This window comes from Lissotriton helveticus, chromosome 1_2 (genome assembly GCF_964261635.1).
Source record: "Lissotriton helveticus chromosome 1_2, aLisHel1.1, whole genome shotgun sequence".
Classification (NCBI taxonomy): Eukaryota; Metazoa; Chordata; class Amphibia; order Caudata; family Salamandridae; genus Lissotriton; species Lissotriton helveticus.
This window is the reverse complement of record NC_136058.1, coordinates 72,657,417-72,678,630: the sequence shown is the minus strand read 5'-3', so window position 1 is coordinate 72,678,630 and position 21,214 is coordinate 72,657,417. Positions and strand designations below refer to the sequence as shown.

At 42.7% G+C, this 21,214-nt stretch overlaps 1 protein-coding gene across 2 annotated transcripts in view; it reads left to right on the top strand.

Annotated features, from left to right (window-relative positions):
- Positions 1-21,214, top strand: part of LOC144798032 (methylcrotonoyl-CoA carboxylase beta chain, mitochondrial-like) — a 438,830-nt gene that overhangs the window by 402,765 nt on the left and 14,851 nt on the right. Inside the window, exons 10-11 of one of the 2 annotated variants that reach the window (XM_078668818.1) lie at positions 7,198-7,346; positions 11,592-11,669. In XM_078668818.1, the coding sequence (XP_078524944.1) occupies positions 7,198-7,346; positions 11,592-11,669 (227 nt within the window). Of the gene's footprint in view, positions 1-7,197; positions 7,347-11,591; positions 11,674-21,214 lie in introns of both variants that reach the window. The other variant, XM_078668816.1, reaches the window with a different exon arrangement.

Here is a 21,214-nt window from a genome sequence, read left to right as displayed (position 1 = left end):
GACCTTGGCCTCCCTGAGTGAGGTATTAAGTAACTCCAGAATAAGGTTAAGTGAAGGGGAATCAAGGATAGACAGAATTTGAGGGGGGATAGGATCTAAAGGAGAACCGGATTTTATGGTACTAATGATGTTGCGTAAAGTGAGTGTGGTCAAGGGAGTCCAGGCAGCAATTCCAGATTCTAATGTACAGAGATCCGATTCCGGAACTTGGGAGTTAGACGAGGGGGGAAGAGTAGTGGAAGCAACTGGAATAGTGGAGCCGAAATCAGAGTAAATGTTTTCAATTTTTGAAACAAAGAAATCAGCTAAGGCATCACATTGCGTCTCATCTAAGCAGGGTGCCTTAGGTTGCTTAGTGGCACCCGAGAGTTCTTGGACCACCTTAAACTAAGCTTTGGGGCGGTTCTGAGCATTAAGTATAGAAAGATTCACATATTTCGTTCTAGCGTTTTTACAAAGGGCATGATAGCTGGATAGCGCAGCTTTATATTCTAGTTTGACGAGAGGGTCATAATTGGAGCGCCATTTCCGTTCAAGATGTTTGCAGCCGGATTTAGCTATTTTGAGCTGTTCATTAAACCAGGGGGCCGGGGGGTGGTGTAAATTACATTTCTGTTTTCGAAGAGGAAGGCGGGAATCAACAGCATAGGTAAGCCAGTTATTAATGATGTCTGCCTGCGCAAGACAACTAACCTCACTAAGTGGTGTAGAGGCCAAGAGGGCAGCATTCAGTTTGTTTGTATCCAAGTTTTTCCAGTTTCTAGTCATTCTAGATCTGGCTGGGGTGGCTGAAGAGGTTCGGCCGGGTTCGGTACTGATAGAAAACTCCACAAGAAAGTGGTCAGACCACGGAACCGGTAGAGCTGGCTTACACTCAACCGCCGTAAGATTGGATAGCACAGGATCCAGTAGATTGCCAGCTCTGTGAGTGGGGCCGGTATTATGCAGGCTAATGTTGAGGGCAGCTAAGTCAGCTAACAGAATAGAGCTACTGGGACAAGCGTTGTCATTAAAATGAATATTGAAATCTCCAACAAGAATAAAGTTTGTTGAGTTCAGTAGCAGTGGAGCTATATACTCAGCAAGTGAGGACGCCCATAAACCGGCTGGACCCGGGGGGCGATAAATAAGGACACCAGACAGCGTGAAATTGGCAGATAAAGATATTTTAAACAACCCGGCTTCACAGTTGGGGATGTTTAGGTCCTCCCATTTGCATGAGTAGAGTTTTTTAAAAACAATCGCAATCCCTCCACCCTCCTTTTTTTTTTCTATTCCTGGAAACATAGGTATAACCATCCAGAAGAGATGCGGCAATGTCAGGACCGGAGTGGTCATTTAACTAGTATGCTTAGATGTGGGTCCCTTGGGCTGTGCCACTGGACTCAAACTAGCCTGCCTGATGAGTGGTTTTACCCCGAAACGGGTCCAGGATGCTGGTTTCCAGTCCAGGGAGGACCTGGATTGGCAGTTCAGGCTGGACTGTTACCATGGGGAGCAGGGTCACGACTGATTTGCATATGGCTGGGTCCAAACTGGGTTGGCGTAGTGAGCAAAAGAACGATGAATTTAACCCAGATCTCTTGACTGGAGGTGAATGTTTGATTCACTCAGCATTCCGTCCATCAAAAATCGAGACACAAACGCATTGCATGCTAAAATGTAGCACTGAATTGCATATGGACTCGAGTGGGACAACGCCAGGTCACTCCATTGGAGTAGCTGCACTCTTTAGAAAATAGGCTCCATTCAATAATTTAGGGAGATCAAAAAAAAAAGAGAGTTTTCATGGTTGAGGTGAAAAATAATCTGTGCTTGGACGACGGTCTTACATGGTGTATGTGGTAGAAGAGGGTGTATTTTCAGTTTTTAGGGCATGCGCTGCTTCTCTGAGGCATCAAGTAATCTGTATGTTGGGTGAAAGTCCGCCCATTGCCCTGTTCTTTCTCCTGCCGCTTGCCATTTGTTGAATGTTAGCACAGCTCCTGTTCGCTGGCTTTTTACTGGCTCTCGATCTGTAACTGACTTCCGTTTAGACCGGAAGCAGCAAGCCTAACTACTGTTTTTGTTTGCCAGATCGCACTCTTTTTTTGTCTCTGCATTCTTGCCTGATGTAAACATGGCAGCGCCTCAAGGCGCATGCGCAAGGCTGCATCAGGAGACGGTGTGCGCGAGGGGCGGGCAGTGCATGCTGCTTGTTAAAGTTTCCTGACAACTACCTTTTGCAACATGGCTGCCTCATCCTCGCTTTAAGACTTGTAAGCTGCCTAAAAGTAACTATAACAGGAACAAAAGAATGAAATAGAAATGGGTACTTCGATAAATACAACACGTTAGTCTAATGCCCAATGGTATTAAACATATATATTAGAATGTTTATTTCCGAACGCCTGACATAAAAGCCTTATTTTTTCCACTGCATGTGTTATTTTTTTTTCCCATGTGACTTTTAGTGTTTGCACTACCTGAACTAAAACTTCATTTAAACTGTGTTTTTTCAGTGGACATTTGTTAGTATTGGTGTCTATATTTGGTACTTTAGGATTCCAGATATTGTGTATGGTGCAGCGTGTTGGGTATTATCTCAAATCTGATCATGCTCTTAAAATAATTGCAGCTCTGAGTAGAGTCCATGACTTTCACACGAATTTGCAAGACAAAGAAGAGAGCTCATTATTCCACCTGGGCTACATTACATTTAATATTTTTCAGTTTGTTGTTTCCTGCTGCATGCAGACAAAACCCCTTCCATTTAATTAATTTGGAATGTTTAAGCAAGCCAGAAACAAATTGGCATTTGTTTAAATTCCTACAAGCAACACAGAGCACGCTTGTGCCAGTAGTACATCCAGTACATCCAACAAATGCACTTCAAGTCTCATTCATTCTTCTGTACAGTGTCCACATCCTGTGAACACACATCATTTTTGCCTAGTACTGCGTGCTTGACGCGCACACTTTCTGTTCACCCAGGATTATTTATAGCATGTTGTGTTATTTTGCCTTTCTAAAAGGTGTATAAGGAAGTGTGATAGAGGTGTGTATATATAAAGTCTGAAATCATTGCCTGTTCTTATTTATTGTGATCACTCTCAGCATGAGTTATGGCTTGTGTACGTACCTAAACTGTCGTTCATTGTATTGTATTGGAACTATAATAACATTTTCACAGTTTTTTTTAAAACAGATGAATAATAGGTTATAAGCTACGTTAGCAGTAACTTTATCAAACTTCTTAAAGTGAATTGTGTTTTTTAAAATATTAAATACTTACCTCTCCGATATTTTTGTATTCCACTATGCCCAACACTGCACACAGTGAAAAGCACTGTACACTGCTTTCACCCATGTTCAGGCGAGGTTGCCTTCAGTGCCTGGCAAGCAGCCATGGCCTGAAATACCCATAGGTCCTCATGCCTTCAACTAAGCTGTGTGCAGCATGCATTGTAGTCTCAGAGTGCAAGCCAGTCTGGCACCTGCCTCCATACCACTTGCCCCATTCTTGCCTCCGAACCTGCTTCGCTCAGTATGCAGGTTCACCTTCACCAGCCCTCATTGTAAGTCCTCTAGACAGTGCTGCAGCTGCTACTCTGGTGCCAGTAGTAATTTCTCACTCTAAGTCCTCTAGGCAGTACTGCAGCTGTGTCTCTGTTCATACATCCACTACTCCCCAAACCAAAACGCATGGGTAAAAGACATTGCCATTTACAGCGCCAATAGCTTTAACTCTAACAAACATTTGCAATGCAATAGGTCTTGCATTTGCGAGAGTTTGAGCTATTGGCATTGAAAATGACAATGCTTTTTATTTATGTGCTTCTCATAAGCAGAGACTATAAGTACAAAGTGGGTGTTTACGCACCGCTTGCAGGTTTTCAAAACACATAAATAAAAAGCATTGTCATTTACAATGCCAATAGCTCAAACTCTTGCAAATGCGAGACCTATTGCATTGCAAATGCTTGTTACCAGATAGAAGTTTGGTGCAAATTTCATGTCCTCTTTCTTGTCATTATTTAGCTTGAGACAGTTGGGTTTTATCCACCCTGCTACTGAGGTCATGCAGAATGAATGAACGAGCAAAGCAAGAGGAGTGATTTAGATATTGATTAGGGTGACATTGAGTAGAGGAAAGAGGGGAGAGGTGAAAGGAGAAAGAAAGAATGAATGTGTTTCCTCTGAAAAAAGGAGAAAAGCCATTTGTGGGCAACTTGATCTGTGAAAGCGACAAGTGAATGACAATCCTCCTGCAGCAGAACATTTTGGTGACATTCTATTTCGAGTGCCAGTTAGTTCAGGCAATGGAAAAAGCCTAGATGATGGTGTACTGTTTGCCCAGTGTCTAGGTGTTGATGTAGCGACCGTACAAGGACGACATGATGGAAGAGGCCATCTTCAGCATTGGGAGACAACCGACGTAGGCTGCAATCCCCACCAAAGCCTGTCTCGTGTGGAAGCTAGTCCCTTCATTTACTAGGGATTCCTTCCTTCTCATTAGCATTCAGTGCATTTTGTGGCTGCTCAATTTTATCATAACATTACTTGAATTAAATTAAAAGGAAATACAAATGACGTTATATAAAATACTGTAATATAAAATACTGTAAACACCTAGTACCCCATCATTTAATTAAAACGTTTACAAACTATTCTGAGTTAGTAATAAAGTACTGAAGAACAATTAAAGTTTGAAACCAACTTCCCAGACCTATTCTTTTTTAGAAAATTGTTTAACTACAGCAGCGCTTCATCCATTATTTATATGAAGTTAAAGTTATAGATATTGATCATGCATTGCGTGTGCGCACATACTCTGCCACCTTTGCGAGTAACCTGAATTTCTCGGGCGTGGTCTCAGTCTTGGACATTAAGTTACAAATAACAGCAAAGTTAGTAAACTCCTACAAGAGCATTATAGACGGAGCATCACATAAGGTAATGACAAAAACATAAAGCAATACAGGGCAATTAATTGCTGTGCAGGGACCTTCCTTGTGAATGGAAGTCCCCTCCAGTCTACAGTGGTGACACACCAGCACAAAGAATGTGTGCCCTTCTTGTAAACTAGCAAACCTAGCTAACCATGTGGGTGGTCCGAGCTTTGTAAGAATCTATAAATTGCCATTGGTGAAAGTCTTCAGTTATATAAACTTCAGAAGATTGCATTGGGCTAATTCTCTTTTTGCATACTTCATTGCCTTTTATATTAAATTATGTATAAGACTTTTGTATATCTGTGTGCAGCCACAAATACAACATGAAATATTTTTGTCAGCAATGTTTTGAACATGTGCATATAAATTTGAAGAAATTGGCTAGTAAAATGATAGTGTTGCCTAGGGTATTATACGTGCTGCAACACATGCCTATGCATGCACCGCACTCTTGTTTCCATAGGCGTGACGAGCTGTTATGGTTGCTATATTGGGGAAAGGGAAAGCAAATATACACCTAGATACTTATAACCTCCTGTGGGAAGGAGGGGCATGCCGGCTTCGAACTTCAGAACCTACTATCAAGCCACACAAGTACAGTATGTGGTTCCATGGTTCGATATTACAGAGAGTGATCTGGTATGTCACATCATGCCGAAGATTGTGCAACCGACTCGATTGTTGTCACTTCCGCCCCGAGAGGGTATATGGGGTTACCGGCTCATCTCAGAACTGGTCTCAAGGTGTGGAGTACTGTCACCAAAGTTGAAGGGAATGATTACATATATCTGTCACTGTTGATCCTATGGCGTACAGCACCGGAATTCATGCAGACTGATGATGGGGGGTGGGGCGGTGTACTCCCCAGAATAGGTGTACCTTGTGAGGATGGAAGGTTACTGGGTTTACGCCCTAATGCAGCAAATGGAAGCTTGAAAATAAATATTTTTTATTTTAAACCGAATTTGCAGCGGCCACACAGATAGTGTGGCCATCCTTACCCTGGTAGCCTTGTGTACATGCTGTTAATCAATCAGCTATGCAGGATGAGGCTAAATTAATTTCAACGCTATGTTTTGCTCCTGCCTCGCAGCAATCAGAAACTGGACATGCTCAAGTCACACTGGAAAGAGATCTAAGAGAGAACTGGGGAGACGAATATAGGGTGACATTGTCAGCAGTTGTGAAAAAAAGAGATTTGTAACATTAAGTTCAAACTTGTGAATTATAAGTGTATTCGCGGGGTATATGTTACACCGCAACTGTTATGTAAAATAATCCTAGTGTAAAAAGGAGCCAGTTAACTTCATGCAAAAGTGGTGAGAATAATGAGTTTCTGGATGAAAGTGGTTGAAAACTTTTGTAGATTTCTGGGTATAAAATTACAAACATTAGCACAAAATGTGTCTACTCAGACTTGTCCCTAAGACTAAACACACCAAGGTGGTATAATAGATGTGGTCAAAATATACATGACGAGTATCATACGGATACGCCGGGTGGAAATGAGTCGAAGAGTTATGAAAATGTAATTGATGGATTATTGCTTTTTGTCGTGACTGTAACACATGCAAAACATGCTACACACCATATGTGACTTGCAATGTTATGATGATGCATCAATGGTGTTTTTTAAGAAATGGTAAAAAATAATTAGCAATTCGGTTTCTCTGGTTGGGCAAAATCAGAAACGCCAGTTAATTCTGTTGTGTTCGGCTGCAGTCCTGGCGATCACCTATGCCAGTAACAGAGGGTTGTGTCTTACAAGTTTGTGTGAACATTTTGAGCACAGGTTCTTCTACCTGTGGACACCATAAGCACACGAAAGCCTGCTTGTGTTTGAGACTGCAGCAATGGTACATGATACAATCCTCGGGTCATTTTGAGTGTTTTCCTGTGTCTGTGCTAATAACAACCCAAAACATTACAAAACAAATGAAATATCATTGCAGTTTATTATCTTGGATATGCACCCAGATACGCATACTGTGTTTTTTTACACTATTGGATAGTTCTGCTTGTGCTGCATAATCGAAAATCAGCTTCACTTTCAAGTATAAGGCAAAATAATTAACATTTTAGTAAATTTATTTTTGGTGTAAATGCCACAGAATGTATTTCTTTGAAATGCACTAAATCTTTGAAGCGGAAAGAGTTAATCTAATTCAGTAAAGCGTAAGATAAGCAGCAAATGCCAACTTCTTGTAAATTAACTCTACTAAACGTAAAAAATGATATAACACGATTTGTTTACTTTCTTTAGTGTGGTAGATCCTTTGAGCCAAACTTTTTGTTCTTGTGGCCAAACGCTAGAACCGCCATTATGGATTCAAGAGTTGTAGATGTGCAAGTACAGAAAGAAGAAGATGGCAGCTTCGCAGATGACTCACAGCTAAAGCGTTTGAAGAAAGTGTAAGTTTTTAAAGAATGTGCTGTCTAATATTTGAGAATATGTTTCTGCTTTCTCCGTAGATTTATGAGCTACATTTCAAACGGCGAAACCTGCTGATGAAATGCATTCTTCATAAGCAACTTTCCACGCAAATACTTTGTATAAAATATGTGTGTTTGAATGAATTAGTAAATCACAGGAAAGGTATCAAATGGCGCAGATACTGCACGGTACCGAATGTTATCGCATGATAAGAGGACAGGGAGGAAGCAAAAGAAATCTTACGCAGATTACAAAGTGGCTCATTACTTGTGAATAACGACATTTTGAATTGATAATCTTCGCTTGGATGGATTTGGTTCGATTACAGTGATCAAAGCCAAGTTCGCACCATTACCGTTGTTTTATGGACACTAAAGTCATTTTTTCGGGCTTAGCAAAGTCTCAACTGAACACGAGAGCAATTGCTGCTGCAACAGGACAGTTGTACAAGTTACTGAGCAGACACTCAAGTATTGCATTATTTAGAACCATTTCTGAAACTCGTCGCTTTGACAAATTGTATGTTTTGAAAAATATTCTTTAAACGCATAGAATGCTCTATAGTTTCAAAGACTTCTCAAGGCGGCAGAACCCCACCCCTAACAGGGGCTGACTGATTCTTTTACCTCTGGGGCTGCTGCTGAACCCATGTTATAGTGAAATGACACCAGTGTGCAGGCTCAGATGTAGAATTGTAGTCCAGGACAGCAGCTCAGTAAGGATTTGAGTAACCCTGGGCGTAATACTACGCTACGCTCGCGTGGCGTGCGTAGTTTGCGCTACTATGCATTACACGAATTGCTGTGAAAGATGCACAAGCGGCCATGCCGTTCTCCACTGGCTTGCGTAGTTAGGCACTAGAAGTTCGGATGATGTAGTTACTGTCTCTTCCAGTCTGCAGTTCATGTGACGTTCACTGCCTGCTGTGTAGAGGAGAAAGCCTAGAGTGCTCATTAGCACATTGCAGACTGTACCAAAAGCCATCCACCACTGGCAGGCTTATCCATTTAACTCCCATAACAACGAGACTCCTGCTTAAGATTTCCCCAGCACCCAAAATGAACAAGGCCTTCTTAAATAATATTCTCCAAAGTAGATGATATAAGTACAGAACTCTGTTAATATAGGGTAATCTTGCTACATTGTCGGCTCTCTTATTCCCATCTGAAATTTTGATTTATCTAGTTATCATCAGCATGCATATTCAATGGGCAAATGTGCCTCTGGTACTAAATGCTGACTTGTCATTGTAATGCTACCTCGGTTTTTAATAGGACTGTAAATAACCGTGTTTGTGTGTACTCCGCCCACGCCTGCCAAACCTTGGCATTCTTCTGTGGACAACCTCGTGCGCTATACACCACTATCTCTAAGGCCATGCAATGATCCATCCCCTTTACCCACTCCGCTAAGAAGGGGTATTTGCGGTTTTCCATTCCCTCACTATGTCTTGTGTGGCAAGGACCAGTCACAGAAAGAACAGCGTTAGTTTATACCAATTACCACCTAGTATACCTTTAATATGTAGGAGGGTAGGTTTGGGGTTTATTGTGACAGTTCAACCCAGGGCCCCTCCCCGGCAGGATGTCACCCTGTGCCAGAACGAATCCAAGGCAGGACAGCCTCCCACAATATGTAGGAATGTCTCCTCTGTGTTACCACGGCGGAGGCAAATGTTGGCGGTAATAACCCCCATCTTCCACTGGCAGTGTCGCATAAGGTATGTCCTGTGGAGGTACTAAGCTGCGTCAGCCTTGGCCGGGGCGCAATAGCTGCTGCTCTAGGTGCTCCTCTAACCTCAATCCAACCCTCATCGTCATGTTCTCTCAGATCAGTTTCCCATGTCCTTCGGAGGGCAGGGAATGTGTCTGGTTAGTTAGAGGTGAGAGCCTAGTATATCTTAGCGACCTTATGGACTCCCAGGTCTCCTGAGATAAGCGTACCCTCTAGCGGATTAAATTCAGGGAGGTCATTCAGGACTGTTTTATATGGGGTCAATGCATGACAGAATAAAATTAAATTGTTGCTTTTGGCTGCCATGCATCCTCAGTGTTAATAATGCAGCTTTACTTTTAAGTAATATGTTCAATAGTGGCTATTTTTATGTTATTAGGTATTTATAAATGCCTGTCTTTATGATTCAGGTTTGAATGTGGAAGGTGAATGCGTCTTAAGTTTACAAAAACTGTGCAGCGCAATTTTTATATGGTAACAGGAAAGTACGTGAAGTATTATTTCATTGTTTTTTTGCTCTGAAATTTAAATCCAGAATTAGACAATAGGTTTGAACTTAACAGGAAAGGCAAATGTAGGATGCATTTTTCTTTAAGGACGTGAATTATTAGGTTTAGGGCGATGGCTACTCCCTTCTTTATGAGAGCTGCTACTGAACTCACACAAGGCCGAACAGTCTGACTACCCACTAACCCCCAAAATAAAAACTATTTATACGTGAAACATCTGGCTCAGTTTTAGTACTTTGACACAAACAGCAAAGCCCTACTTAGTGAAAATCCATGTAATTTATGTATGCACCGATTATCCAGACAACAATACGATTAAGAACTTAAGAGGAGTTATGAGGCCACAGGAAAGCACTAGTAAACATTATTTAATGTCATTCTGTGCAAAATGAAAACATGTAGGCGATTAAAGGTATTTTCAATGCATTTATCTTAGACCTAGATGCACTTTATGGCTGAACCACACATGAAGAGGGTTGGGTAAAACATAGTAGTGTGTTTTGCTGAAAGTGTTCCCTCAGCAATATTGCTTGAATTTGAATCTCTTAAGCGCCCCAGGCATGGAATCAGTCGCAGGAAATGGCAGTGGGAATCTACTAGGCAGGCAACAGCTTGCTCTGCTTTAAACACCCTCTGTCCTGCAGACTGAGGTGGAAAGTTCCACAGAGGCAAGAAAGAGAGTGTCCAGTACTAACTGGTTTACCTCGGTTCTTGCAAACGGGCAGCTGCTTCATCCTTTATTAACCTTCCCACCCAGTCCCGGGGGTGGGGGTGGGGGAGTTCCACTGGGGCCAGTGAGCTTCTAGGTCATCAGGAGATTGGCTTTGTATGTCCTCGGCAGAATCTTGGAGCAGACATTGAAGGGAGAGCTTCAGATAGAGCTGCAGACACCTTACCTCTGCATAAGTTAAGAAGTCCTCCGTGGCTTGCAAGGGAGTCTTCTTTTTGCTTTGGTTCTAGGATGATTTTCTCATCGTGTGGGTTGGGAAGTGCATGTTAATGGCTACACCAGTATGGCTTTGATGATAAAGCCCTCGTGTTTCCAAATAAATTTCCCAGGCTTTTTGCCATCAGTTCTGCAGGAAACTGATGCAGTTTCTGACCTGGACATACAGTTTGTGGCAACCAAACTATACCAGAGTTCCATTCATGCAAATCCAAAATGGCGATATCCTGCCTCAGCTTTTGGAAGCTTTTTCCTGCCTCCCAACTCCCACTTCAGCCACTGGCCTCTTCTGGACCACTTGGTACATTCCTCATGTTATTTCAGATTCCACTGTGTCAGGAGTGACCTGTTTTATGAATGTGAAATGTGTTATTGAGGCATATTCTGGCAGTGATATCCATGGTCGTAGGGCTCACTGGCCGCCCCTCTGCCATCTTTTGGATTGTGTGTATAGTCATTAGAAGCAACAGTTCGAAATCATAGGGCAACTGAGATCAAGCAAACGCGATATAAATTGAACGTTCCAAAACACTTGCAATGATAATGTAGGATATAAATTTACAGTTCGATTTTTCAGCCAAGACAACTATGAACTTCGAGTGTGGTTTTGATAGCTCTTTCTAGTTACATCTAACAGATGGTAGTTTGGTAGGAGGTGAATTCATAGAAAAACGAAATAATTGAAAGCGTATTGGAGGAAACCAAGTCATGGAAAATTTTATTTGAGTAACTAAATCGTCGAAGATTTGTGGAAACATTTTAATGGAAGTACATTCAAATCGAAAATGTAGAAGAGCATTTAAATGAAAACACAGTTTAATCGAAACTATGTACAAACAGTGTTTAGCGTCGTTAGTGATTTATTGAATTTTAAACAAGGAAGCAGCAGTTGTAAGATGTTTAATTTTAAATAATGCACTATAAATAAAACTCTGGAACAATTGATTGTAAAACCAGCACAAAGGTTAAAGTTCACATGTATACTTAGGTTTTCATATGTGTGGGAAATAAAGATGGGCATTTTGTTTTGTTAGGTTGGAAGATGAAAGCACAGCCTTCTACTCATCTTCAAGACTTTGGGATGATGGAGTAATTCTACCTCAGGACACCAGGCGAGTACGTTTCACTTAAATTTACTATTTATAGCTGGTAAAGTTCTCTCATGGTGTTTTGTTCTTCATGGTCATATTTTTGTAAACTGGATTCATAGACTTAGGTTTGAATGAGGACCAACATAAGCCAGGAAGAAAATATGATGTCCCAGACCATGATGAGAGATGCCCCCTATAGGCTTTCGGGCATCGGTAAGTGGAGTTGAAAGTATTGGTTAAGTTTGGAAACTCTGCTAATAAAGAAACATTGAGGACTACCACTGGCCTTATAGGAAGTCCGTGTCCACCCTGAGGCGCTACATCTCTGACTCTGCCCTTTGGTGTCTTCTCTGCAGTTAAGAATTATATGGAACGCCAAAACTGCCTGAAGCATTGATTACCTATCCACAATGTATTTTCATCCTGAGCTTGGCCTCATCTATGTTTTCTGACCAGCCCATTAGTGTTCCGTCGCCTGAGTTCTAGAAAATTGCTGAAACGTAAAACAATCCTTGTGTTGTGTGGCTAGGTCACTTATATGTCCCTTGCTTAAAAAAAAAATGTATTAAAAAAAGGCAAGTTTCCAGAAAATTCAACTTTCCGCTTCAGGTTCTTTTTAGTAGGAAAAGTGAAGGCATTTGCAAAAATTCCGTCTTTTTTTGAGTAAAATGGAACATTCCTAAAGATCGAGTCATTGCAGTGTAGCATATGTTTCAGTTTTCGTTGTTGTATGTGTGGTTAGTGAAGTATGATCGACATTTCGGTCTCCTATTGTGTCAAGTATGCTAGGACTTCTTCAGGACTTAATGTAGTCAATAATATATTTGAAGGATCCCTAATAAGGTAACCAAAGAGAAAGAAACAAAAAACTAAAAGTATGCCTGGAGAGAACATACTTTAAGATGATGGTATTGCAATGCTACTGTGAAAGCACACGTTTGGCATGGCACACACTAAGGGCCAAATTACGACCATACATCAGAGCAGTGGTGCAGCAGTGCAAATCTCCGGGCCACCACTCCACTGAAGCCGCCGCCTGCCAGATTACTACTTTTCAGTGATCTGGTAGCGTGTCAGTCCCCCCTGTGGTGCCCTTTAAAAGTCAGCGGTGCCTTTTAAAAAGGCACCACAATGGGAACGCCTCAGAAGGTTCCTGCATGGCTTGGGCTCGTAAGTCCATGCTGTGCAGGAACCTATGTGCATGCACTCAGGGGGGCACATGTTATGCCCCCCACCTGTGTGCATCCACATATGTATGAGGCACGCTGTTTAAAGCCTGGCTGAGTTGAAACTCGTAATCTGCTTGGCGGGACCGTGGCCATGCATATTGCAGCATCTGATTGCCGCTCCCATGCCAAGGAATAGCAGATCTCTGGCGGAGGTGGCGGTTCAAGTGCGATCAGACTGTCCGAGTCGTAATCGGGAAGTTGAACTGCCAGTGCAGTAGTGGCTGGATCTGCCACCATCGCACTACCACAAGTCTGGCGGTCTGAGTCCGCCAGACTTGTAATCTGGCACTAAAAGTGGTGAGTCACACACTCCATGGAATTTTCCATGTCTGTATCTCATGTTTTCAATACAGACACATTGTTTGTAATATTATAACTGGTATGGCTTAGTTCTCATTTATTGTATTGTTCAAATATTTCTGTAGAGATTCCTCTGTTATTAATTCTCCTAACTTTCCTCCCTGCATCTACAGGATGCCTACTTTCATGTATGTTCAAACCACAGCAAAATTTGAGATTCTCTGTAGCAGCACTTTCATTCCAAAGAACTCCCTGCCTCAAATCTGTCCCCCCAGATATTTACTGAGTGTCTGACCCTCATGGCAGCCTTTCTTTGGCAACACAGCCGCTGGTTATTTCCATACCAGAACAATGTTCTAGTAAAAGCGCATTTGGCAAAGAAAACCTGTACACCCCCACCACAACAAAGGCTTTTGTCAACCTGTTGCTTTTCTTAGTCCTTGGGATCAGTATGGAAACATGTACACAGCTTGAGTTTCTGAGAGTAGTCCTGAACAAACAGTACAGAAAGGAGTTTCCATCAGTGTGGCACATCCCAAAACTGTAGTTGATGGCTGCATACATCTGCAGATTAACCCTGGGCACAGTGCTACGCTCCGTCCACGGAGTGTACGTAGAGTTACCTACTTCGCACTTTGCAAAGTAGGCGTAGTAGGCAACACTACGCACACTCTGTGGACGGAGCGAAGTTGCCCGCCACCCGCCTCCCTCCCGCCCTCTTCTACATGCCTCATTTAATTTAAAATACAGTTAAAGTAAATTAAAAGCACTTACCTTATATGCGGCGTCCCGGGGCTCCCTCTTCTGCTGACGCGCCAACTTCTTCCAGCCAAATGTGCATTTGCGGGCGCCCGCGGGCGGCGCGTAGTGGGGCTACGCGAAGTGTGTGGGTGGGCGTAGCGTCCTCCCCACTTTTTCGAAGCTTCGCGTAGCCCCACTACGCACACTACGCCCACCCTTACTGCAGATGCCATACATTACCAGTTAGGACCTAAAATTAATTGCTGGGCCTTGGCTCATCTTGCATTCGACTCAATCTATTCTGCCGAATGCGGATGAGAACGATCCAACAGGTACTCTAACTCCAGTGGCAATAGGGGACAAGCTTGTGGGATACGGTGCCACACCAGCTGCTCCTTTCCCGATTATCTTCCTTTGGCATTGCGGGCCTGGTTTGGGAGTGGGTCAAATCTTTTCTGGATGCTCGTTCGCAGCAGGTCTGCATGGCTCTTTGTTCTTCCTCTGTCAGGAACCTCTCTACGGGGGTGCCTCAGGGATCCACATTGAGCCCTCTGCTTTTTAATATATACTTAACCCCGTTGGTTTATCTGGCTGAGGAGCTTGGAGCAACAATTATAGCGTATGCGGGCGACACCCAGTTGTTATTTACCTGGAGGGGCTCGGATCTGGACACTAACATCGCCCAGACGTGCCTAGCGTCTGTATTTCGCTGGCTTGCCCAGGCCTCTTTGAAGTGCAATGAGGATAAATCGGAGGTCCTCTTGTACGGCCAATTTCCCCCGGCCTTCATACAAGTTTCTGTGGCCACCGGATTTCCCTTGCCCTAATTCGGAGGGAGGCCCGGCAAAAAACCTAGGGTTGTGGTTTAGTGAGGATTTTCGGTTTGCTGACCATTTTAAAAAACTGACTGTAGTCTGCTTTGGCACCCTCAAGGCCCTTAGAAAGATCTTTCCTCTGCTCCCTAGAGAGGCCAAAGAGACGGTTGCCCATGCTCTGATTCTTTCTCGTCTTGATTATGCCTATGCTCTGTTCATTGGCATTCCCGGGTATTTGCTTAAAAAACTGCACATTATACAGAATGCTGCTGCCAGACTTCTTTTCAACGTCTCTAGGAGTTCTAGTGCTCGGCAGTATCTGCGGAATCTGCACTGGCTGCCTGTGGCTCAGCTAGTACAATTTAAAGTCCTCAACCTTGCACACAGGACCCTCCATGGCCACGGACCTCTGTATCTCAGGAAGCGTTTTGCTCTGTATATGCCCAATCGTTTTCTGCGGTCTGCCTCTTTACGTCGATGGTAATTCCGTGTTTCCGCAGAGTCCGTTTGGGAGGCCAGTCGCTCTGTCAAAGAAGCAGCGGCCTGGAATTCGCTCCCCTTGGACCTTCAGCTTACTCAAGACTTCCTAATATTTAAAAACTTCTAAAGACCCACCTGTTCAGTCAGCTCATCTAAATGGTTTCCATCTGTCTACCCCAGCTCACTCCCGCGCTAGGACACTCCAGAGTATTAGTGTGCGCTACAAGTTCTTTATAACATAACATAACATAATGTTGTGAGAGTCACTTGTTACCTCAAACAATCAATTATGTGGCAGAGTTTTAAAACAAAAACCTCAACATATTCTTCCTTTTTCAACCTGTGACAGACATCGCGATTGAAGGGTGGAAGGACACGCATACAGAAGCAATCCACGAAGAGACGTCCTTTCATTGTAGGATCTTGGAGTTGTAGGATCTTGGAGTTGCAGGTCATTCAGTTAGGTCTAAAGCATTTGTAAAGCGACTAGCAAACCATGCTGTTCTAATAAGAACTCTGTTTTGGAACAAGCAAAACTTTGCAGCTACACAAAAACTCGCAATGAACTGCTTTCAAACAAGATTAAACCAACACAGAAGCGCATAGTGTTGGTGTAAAAATGTTCGACAATGAGTGGTCCTTTAAAAAAACTCATCAAACAACACTGCCCTATTTTGGCACTGGAACTGGATTTCAAACAATTGTTTGTAGAAAACACTATCTTTGCCTATCCAAGGGGGAACAACTTAGGAGAGATTCTGACAACTAACAAGGAGAATACCCAACAAATCAAACCAAAAGGGACAGTCCCTTACTAAAACTGCAACAATTGTCATATCATTCAAGGTCCTACTGTGACACATCCCAGAAAGGGCACCAAGATTAATTTAAAAGCTTCAGCAACTTGTGACAACTTGAATGTGGTTTATCTGTTAAACTGCCCGTATGGCAAAGTATATGTTGGAAAAACTGAGAGAAAAATTTAAATAAGGATCAACGAACATAAAAGCAACATTAAAACAAAGAATATGAAATATGTTGTAGCTAGCCATTTCCTTGAACAAAACCACAACATCAGTCAACTGAAATTTCTAGTCTTAGAATTTGTAGAAGACAAAAATGAGGGCAGCGATAACAATAACCATCTATTACGAAGAGAGAACTTTTGGATCAAACATCTTGACGCATTGAAACCGCATGGAATGAATGACAGAATGGAATTCCAATGTTATTTGTGATATTTCATCTCCGATGATTGACTGCATAAAATTCTGTTTTATTTGCCCTTGCATTGTTGACATCAAATTCGGCGATCATTTTTCGTCTATCACTTTTTCTAGGATATACTTTTTGTGTATTTGTTTCATTGTTTCAAAGCACATACAGACCAGGTCAGCCTCTGAGTGGAACAGCCACAACCATCACACGAATCACCACTAGTTTATGTATGTTTCGCATACACATGCTTTAACCTGGTGCTTTTTCAACAATCCAAAATGACCACCGTGAACTCTACAAACTAAGAGCCTGCATGCAAATCCTTCTTTTCTTTTTTAGACCCTATTAGTTTTAGCAGTCCTTCACTGATGTTTTTTCTAATGGGTTTAAATGTTGCGTTCATCTAACTTCTGGTTTACCCCTGCATGGACGAAGCCATTACATACACGTTTTACGTGTAAGTACTAAGCTTGCGAGTTGGTTTTGAGTCATGCTTGTTATATGTGCGGTTTAAATTTGTATCTGACCTTGGGGTTTGGGGTTTAGTGAATTCACTGCATGGAGAGTTGCACGCGTTATAGTTAATATGTGTACACGCTTGTGGTTACGTTCCTTTTAACATACACCATACAGATAGTTTTCTGTGTCATGATCATCGTGTTCTGATCGCCATGGGAGCTTAATGGTTATTCGCACATTCAATCACCATGTTTCACTGCTTGAAACCACATGCATTATTTTGATAGAACTCTAAATTGATTATAATTTGTCTTTGGATCTCCTTAAATCATCATATTGGAGTATCACGACAGTTGGTTCTTTCAGCCATGCTACACTGGCGCATGTTGTTACTTTTTACCATACAATATCACCACCGGGTGTTTTCACTCCACAGATTGCAAGAAGGATGGTTTCCTCACTATGTGATATTGTTTTTGCATTATAGAATTGTCGCCTGACGAAGGGCTGAGTGCCCGAAATGCATCAGGATGGGCTTGAATTAAGAGGAGGATAATTATGATGTACAATTGTTTGTTTGGATTCATCGCTATCAGTTTAACCTAAAGAGCATATATAATTTCTTTCATGAACATAGTATAAACCCATTAAATATTCAACCATAATTTGTGAAAGAACTTTTTGTTGAGTTATAAAGTGCTGAATAACCCTTTTGAGGATTTTAGGTTGTGCCTAGGGGGACTGACCCTATTCAGGGTACGCAATCGGATGCTTTGGACATTTGACACTCCAGATCGGAGAGCGATTCCCCAGGAGCACATCATAAAAAAGGAAACCTTACTTACAATTTATTGTACACACAGGTTGTGCGTGTTCATCACAGTTCTCGTAGCTAATCGGAACTTGCAACATGACATGCATGTATTTTATCACCAAGCAAGGTAGTATGAGATCCCGTACTGTTGGAGTAGGCACACTTATTAAGAGACTGGACAATAGCGTACAGATAAGTATATATACAGAATACCTACCAGGGATTCAAAATGAACAGGCAAATGCCCATGGATGGTCTCTGTTAGACTGCCATTGGTGGAAACTTCACCACCTACTCTGCAGAACAAACAAATATGTGCCCATTCTACACAAGCAGGTACTGGCAACTGGGCTCCAAGGGCAGAGCTTTCTTAATGGCAAGGTCAAACACCTTTACATATGCCCTTTCGCTGTTACCCCTCATTCCGAGGGTATTGCAGAAGGCCAAGACACAGGCATGTTCACTGACATTGATAGCCATAGCATGGCCATGCTAATTTCGGCACACCAACCTAGTCTGATGCCTCTGAATCACCACTGAAAATTAACCTTCAGGAATGAGGGCAAGTCCTCTACATCATGAACTGTAGTCACTGAACTTTGCAACATGATTTGTAACCATCTGGAATGTAGTTATTTGGGCACCTTAGTAAGCTGCAGGACTACACAAGTGCAAGCATGTGCGCCTGGTGTGATGGAGACATAAAACAATTATTGGAATCATTTCTCCCTATAGTGCAATAATAATAATTGACTGAATCCCCTTTCTATATAGCTCCACAACATTGTGGCAGACCTTCACAACTTTGCTGAGGAAGGCCTAATGTTTTCTTATGTTAGAGTCCATCTGGTTGCAATATCAGGTTTCAGAAGGTCCATGAGACTCCATCCTTTTCTAAGCAGGGCATTGCCCACTGGCTCTCATCTTTCATTACTTTCTGCCACTAAAAAGAAAAGTATTTACATGTAGCTAGGATGAAGCCGGATTCTAACAGATACACTCTATGTGGAAGTGCTGCTTCCAGTCATTTGCCAAGCAGCTGCATAGAAAAGCGGACACACATTCACCAAGAAGCGCTGCTTTCCGCTGCATGTTGAATTGACTTCTTGTCTAGAACATTATCTCTATCTGATGGGAACATAGGTACAAAAAGTAATTGCATAAGTTCACACAAAGAAAAAGATGTCACCCACGTTCTGTGTTTGAGAAGAAAAAAAATATATATGTATGTATTGGAAGTCAGAGCGTACATATTATGACAGTTCCACTCTCTCATTTGGTATCACCCGCCCAGGAAGAGTTCTAGAAGTGCTTGGTGTATTTGGAGCTGTTTGGAATAAAGACACTGCCAGAACCGCCGCAAGAGTGCATAGAGGCACAGGGGTCTCCGTCGATGAAATTCGGAAATTATCAAAATCTCTGGGATACATAATTGGACCAATCCCTGCGGGTAGCTATTTGAGGATGAGAAGCTGCCTTGCGGATTGCGTGAGGGGCAAAGGAGCCTGATAATACTAACTAATGTGTAGAGCTACAGATTGATGGAGGAGATAGCCCATTCAGGGCAGAGGCTCATGAAAAAACTTTGAAAATACATGCAAGATGGCTCCCGGAATAGCATAGTGAATCACTAACCCTCCTCTCCTCTCTCTAGACCGGAACTGACACGGTAATTGAACATCACATAAAAGAGAGTCTACAGGGAACACGTCTTGTATTCGTGCGAGCATTGAAAAAGGCAACCGCCGAAACACGTCTGATCTTGGAATGAAATGAATGAATCCTGAAACTGCGTGAGTGCTCATCTTTCTTTTGGAGTCGGAATAAATAAATATATATATATATATATATATATATATATATATATATCTCCAGAAGGTGCCCCGCCCCCCCAACTCTGAATCAAAAAATTGTCAGACATTGCTGGCCTTAATGCTGAAGAACTGTAACACGCCCATTGGAGGAATGGGCAAAAGCTCAAGCGTGTGACTAGGGGAAAATATTTTTTTCATTTCTACTGCCTGTCCTCTTCATCTTTTCCAGCACAGCTTCTTCAACCACATGGACACCTTGTCGGATAAAGCCTTGTTACCATTACTGTGCTAAAGGAGTGCACCCCCCCAAAAAAAAAGAGGCTATGCATCATAAAGTAACTTCATGAACTAGGAAAAGGCCCACAGCTGTTTGACTATGTGCACTTACTAGACAGACTTCTGCCCCTGTCCTGCTTGAAAAGCCTCAAAACTATTAGCCCTTAGACATTTTTGTGCCTTTTATTTCTTTCCCGTAAAAAATGACATTAGTTTCCACAGGTATGTTTTAGGTATTGCAACTGTTAAATTTCTTTGAGGCAGCCAACAATATTGTCTATATTTTCACTTGCTATTACACAAAGCTTGTTAGATCGAGCGTGAGCCAGCGCGCATGTCCTGCTCTGCGAGACTTCTTATATACGCTCAGCTAAGGAGTAGCAACTAGAAGCCCCTCCTACTCCCCACCTATGTTTGCCATTGGCTTGTGTCATTGTCTGTCCTAAATGCTGGCTTCTGATTAGTAAACCAGCTTGTTAGTCCCTCCTTAGTACCGCCTCCCTTTATTTGTCACCTCCCATGGCGACTGGCCCCTTTACTTCGTATGTTACACGGTACGTAATATTTTTTGACTGTAAGCACTATTTTCTTTAAGGAGGTTCTCCTCCGCTGGCACTACATGCTTTGGTGCCTTCTTTAACCCCCCTCTCCTCTTCCTGTTGTCTGCGCATTCAACGAGCATTTACAATGCAATGGTCTCGGCTTTGTTAAAGTTAGAACTATTGGCATTGCAAATGGCATTTTTTCATTTCTTTTTTTAAAACAGAAATAAATGGTATTGTCATTTACAATGGCAATACGTGAGCATTAGAGAGTAGTAGAGAGTATTAGCGGACACAGAGCCACACACACACACACACACACACAGGGCCAACACACACACACACACACACACACAGTGAGCCACACACAGAGAGCCTCACACACACACACACACACAAAGACACACAGACAAAGCCACACACACACAGAGCCACGCAGACAGATCCACACACACACAGACAGAGCCACACAGACAGAGCCACACACACACAGACAGAGCAACACACACAGACAGAGCCACACACACACAGAGCCACACAGAGCCACACACACACACACACAGAGCCACACACACACACACACAGAGCCACACACACACACGCAGCCACACACACACACACAGACAGAGCCACACACAGAGCCACACACACACACACACAGAGCCACACACAGACAGAGCCACACACACACAGACAGAGCCACACGCACACACACAGACAGAGCCTCACACGCACACACACAGACAGAGCCTCACACACACAGACAGAGGCACACACACACAGACAGAGCCACACATACACAGACAGAGCCACACACACACACACACAGAGCCACACACACACACACAGAGCCACACACACACACAGACGGAGCCACA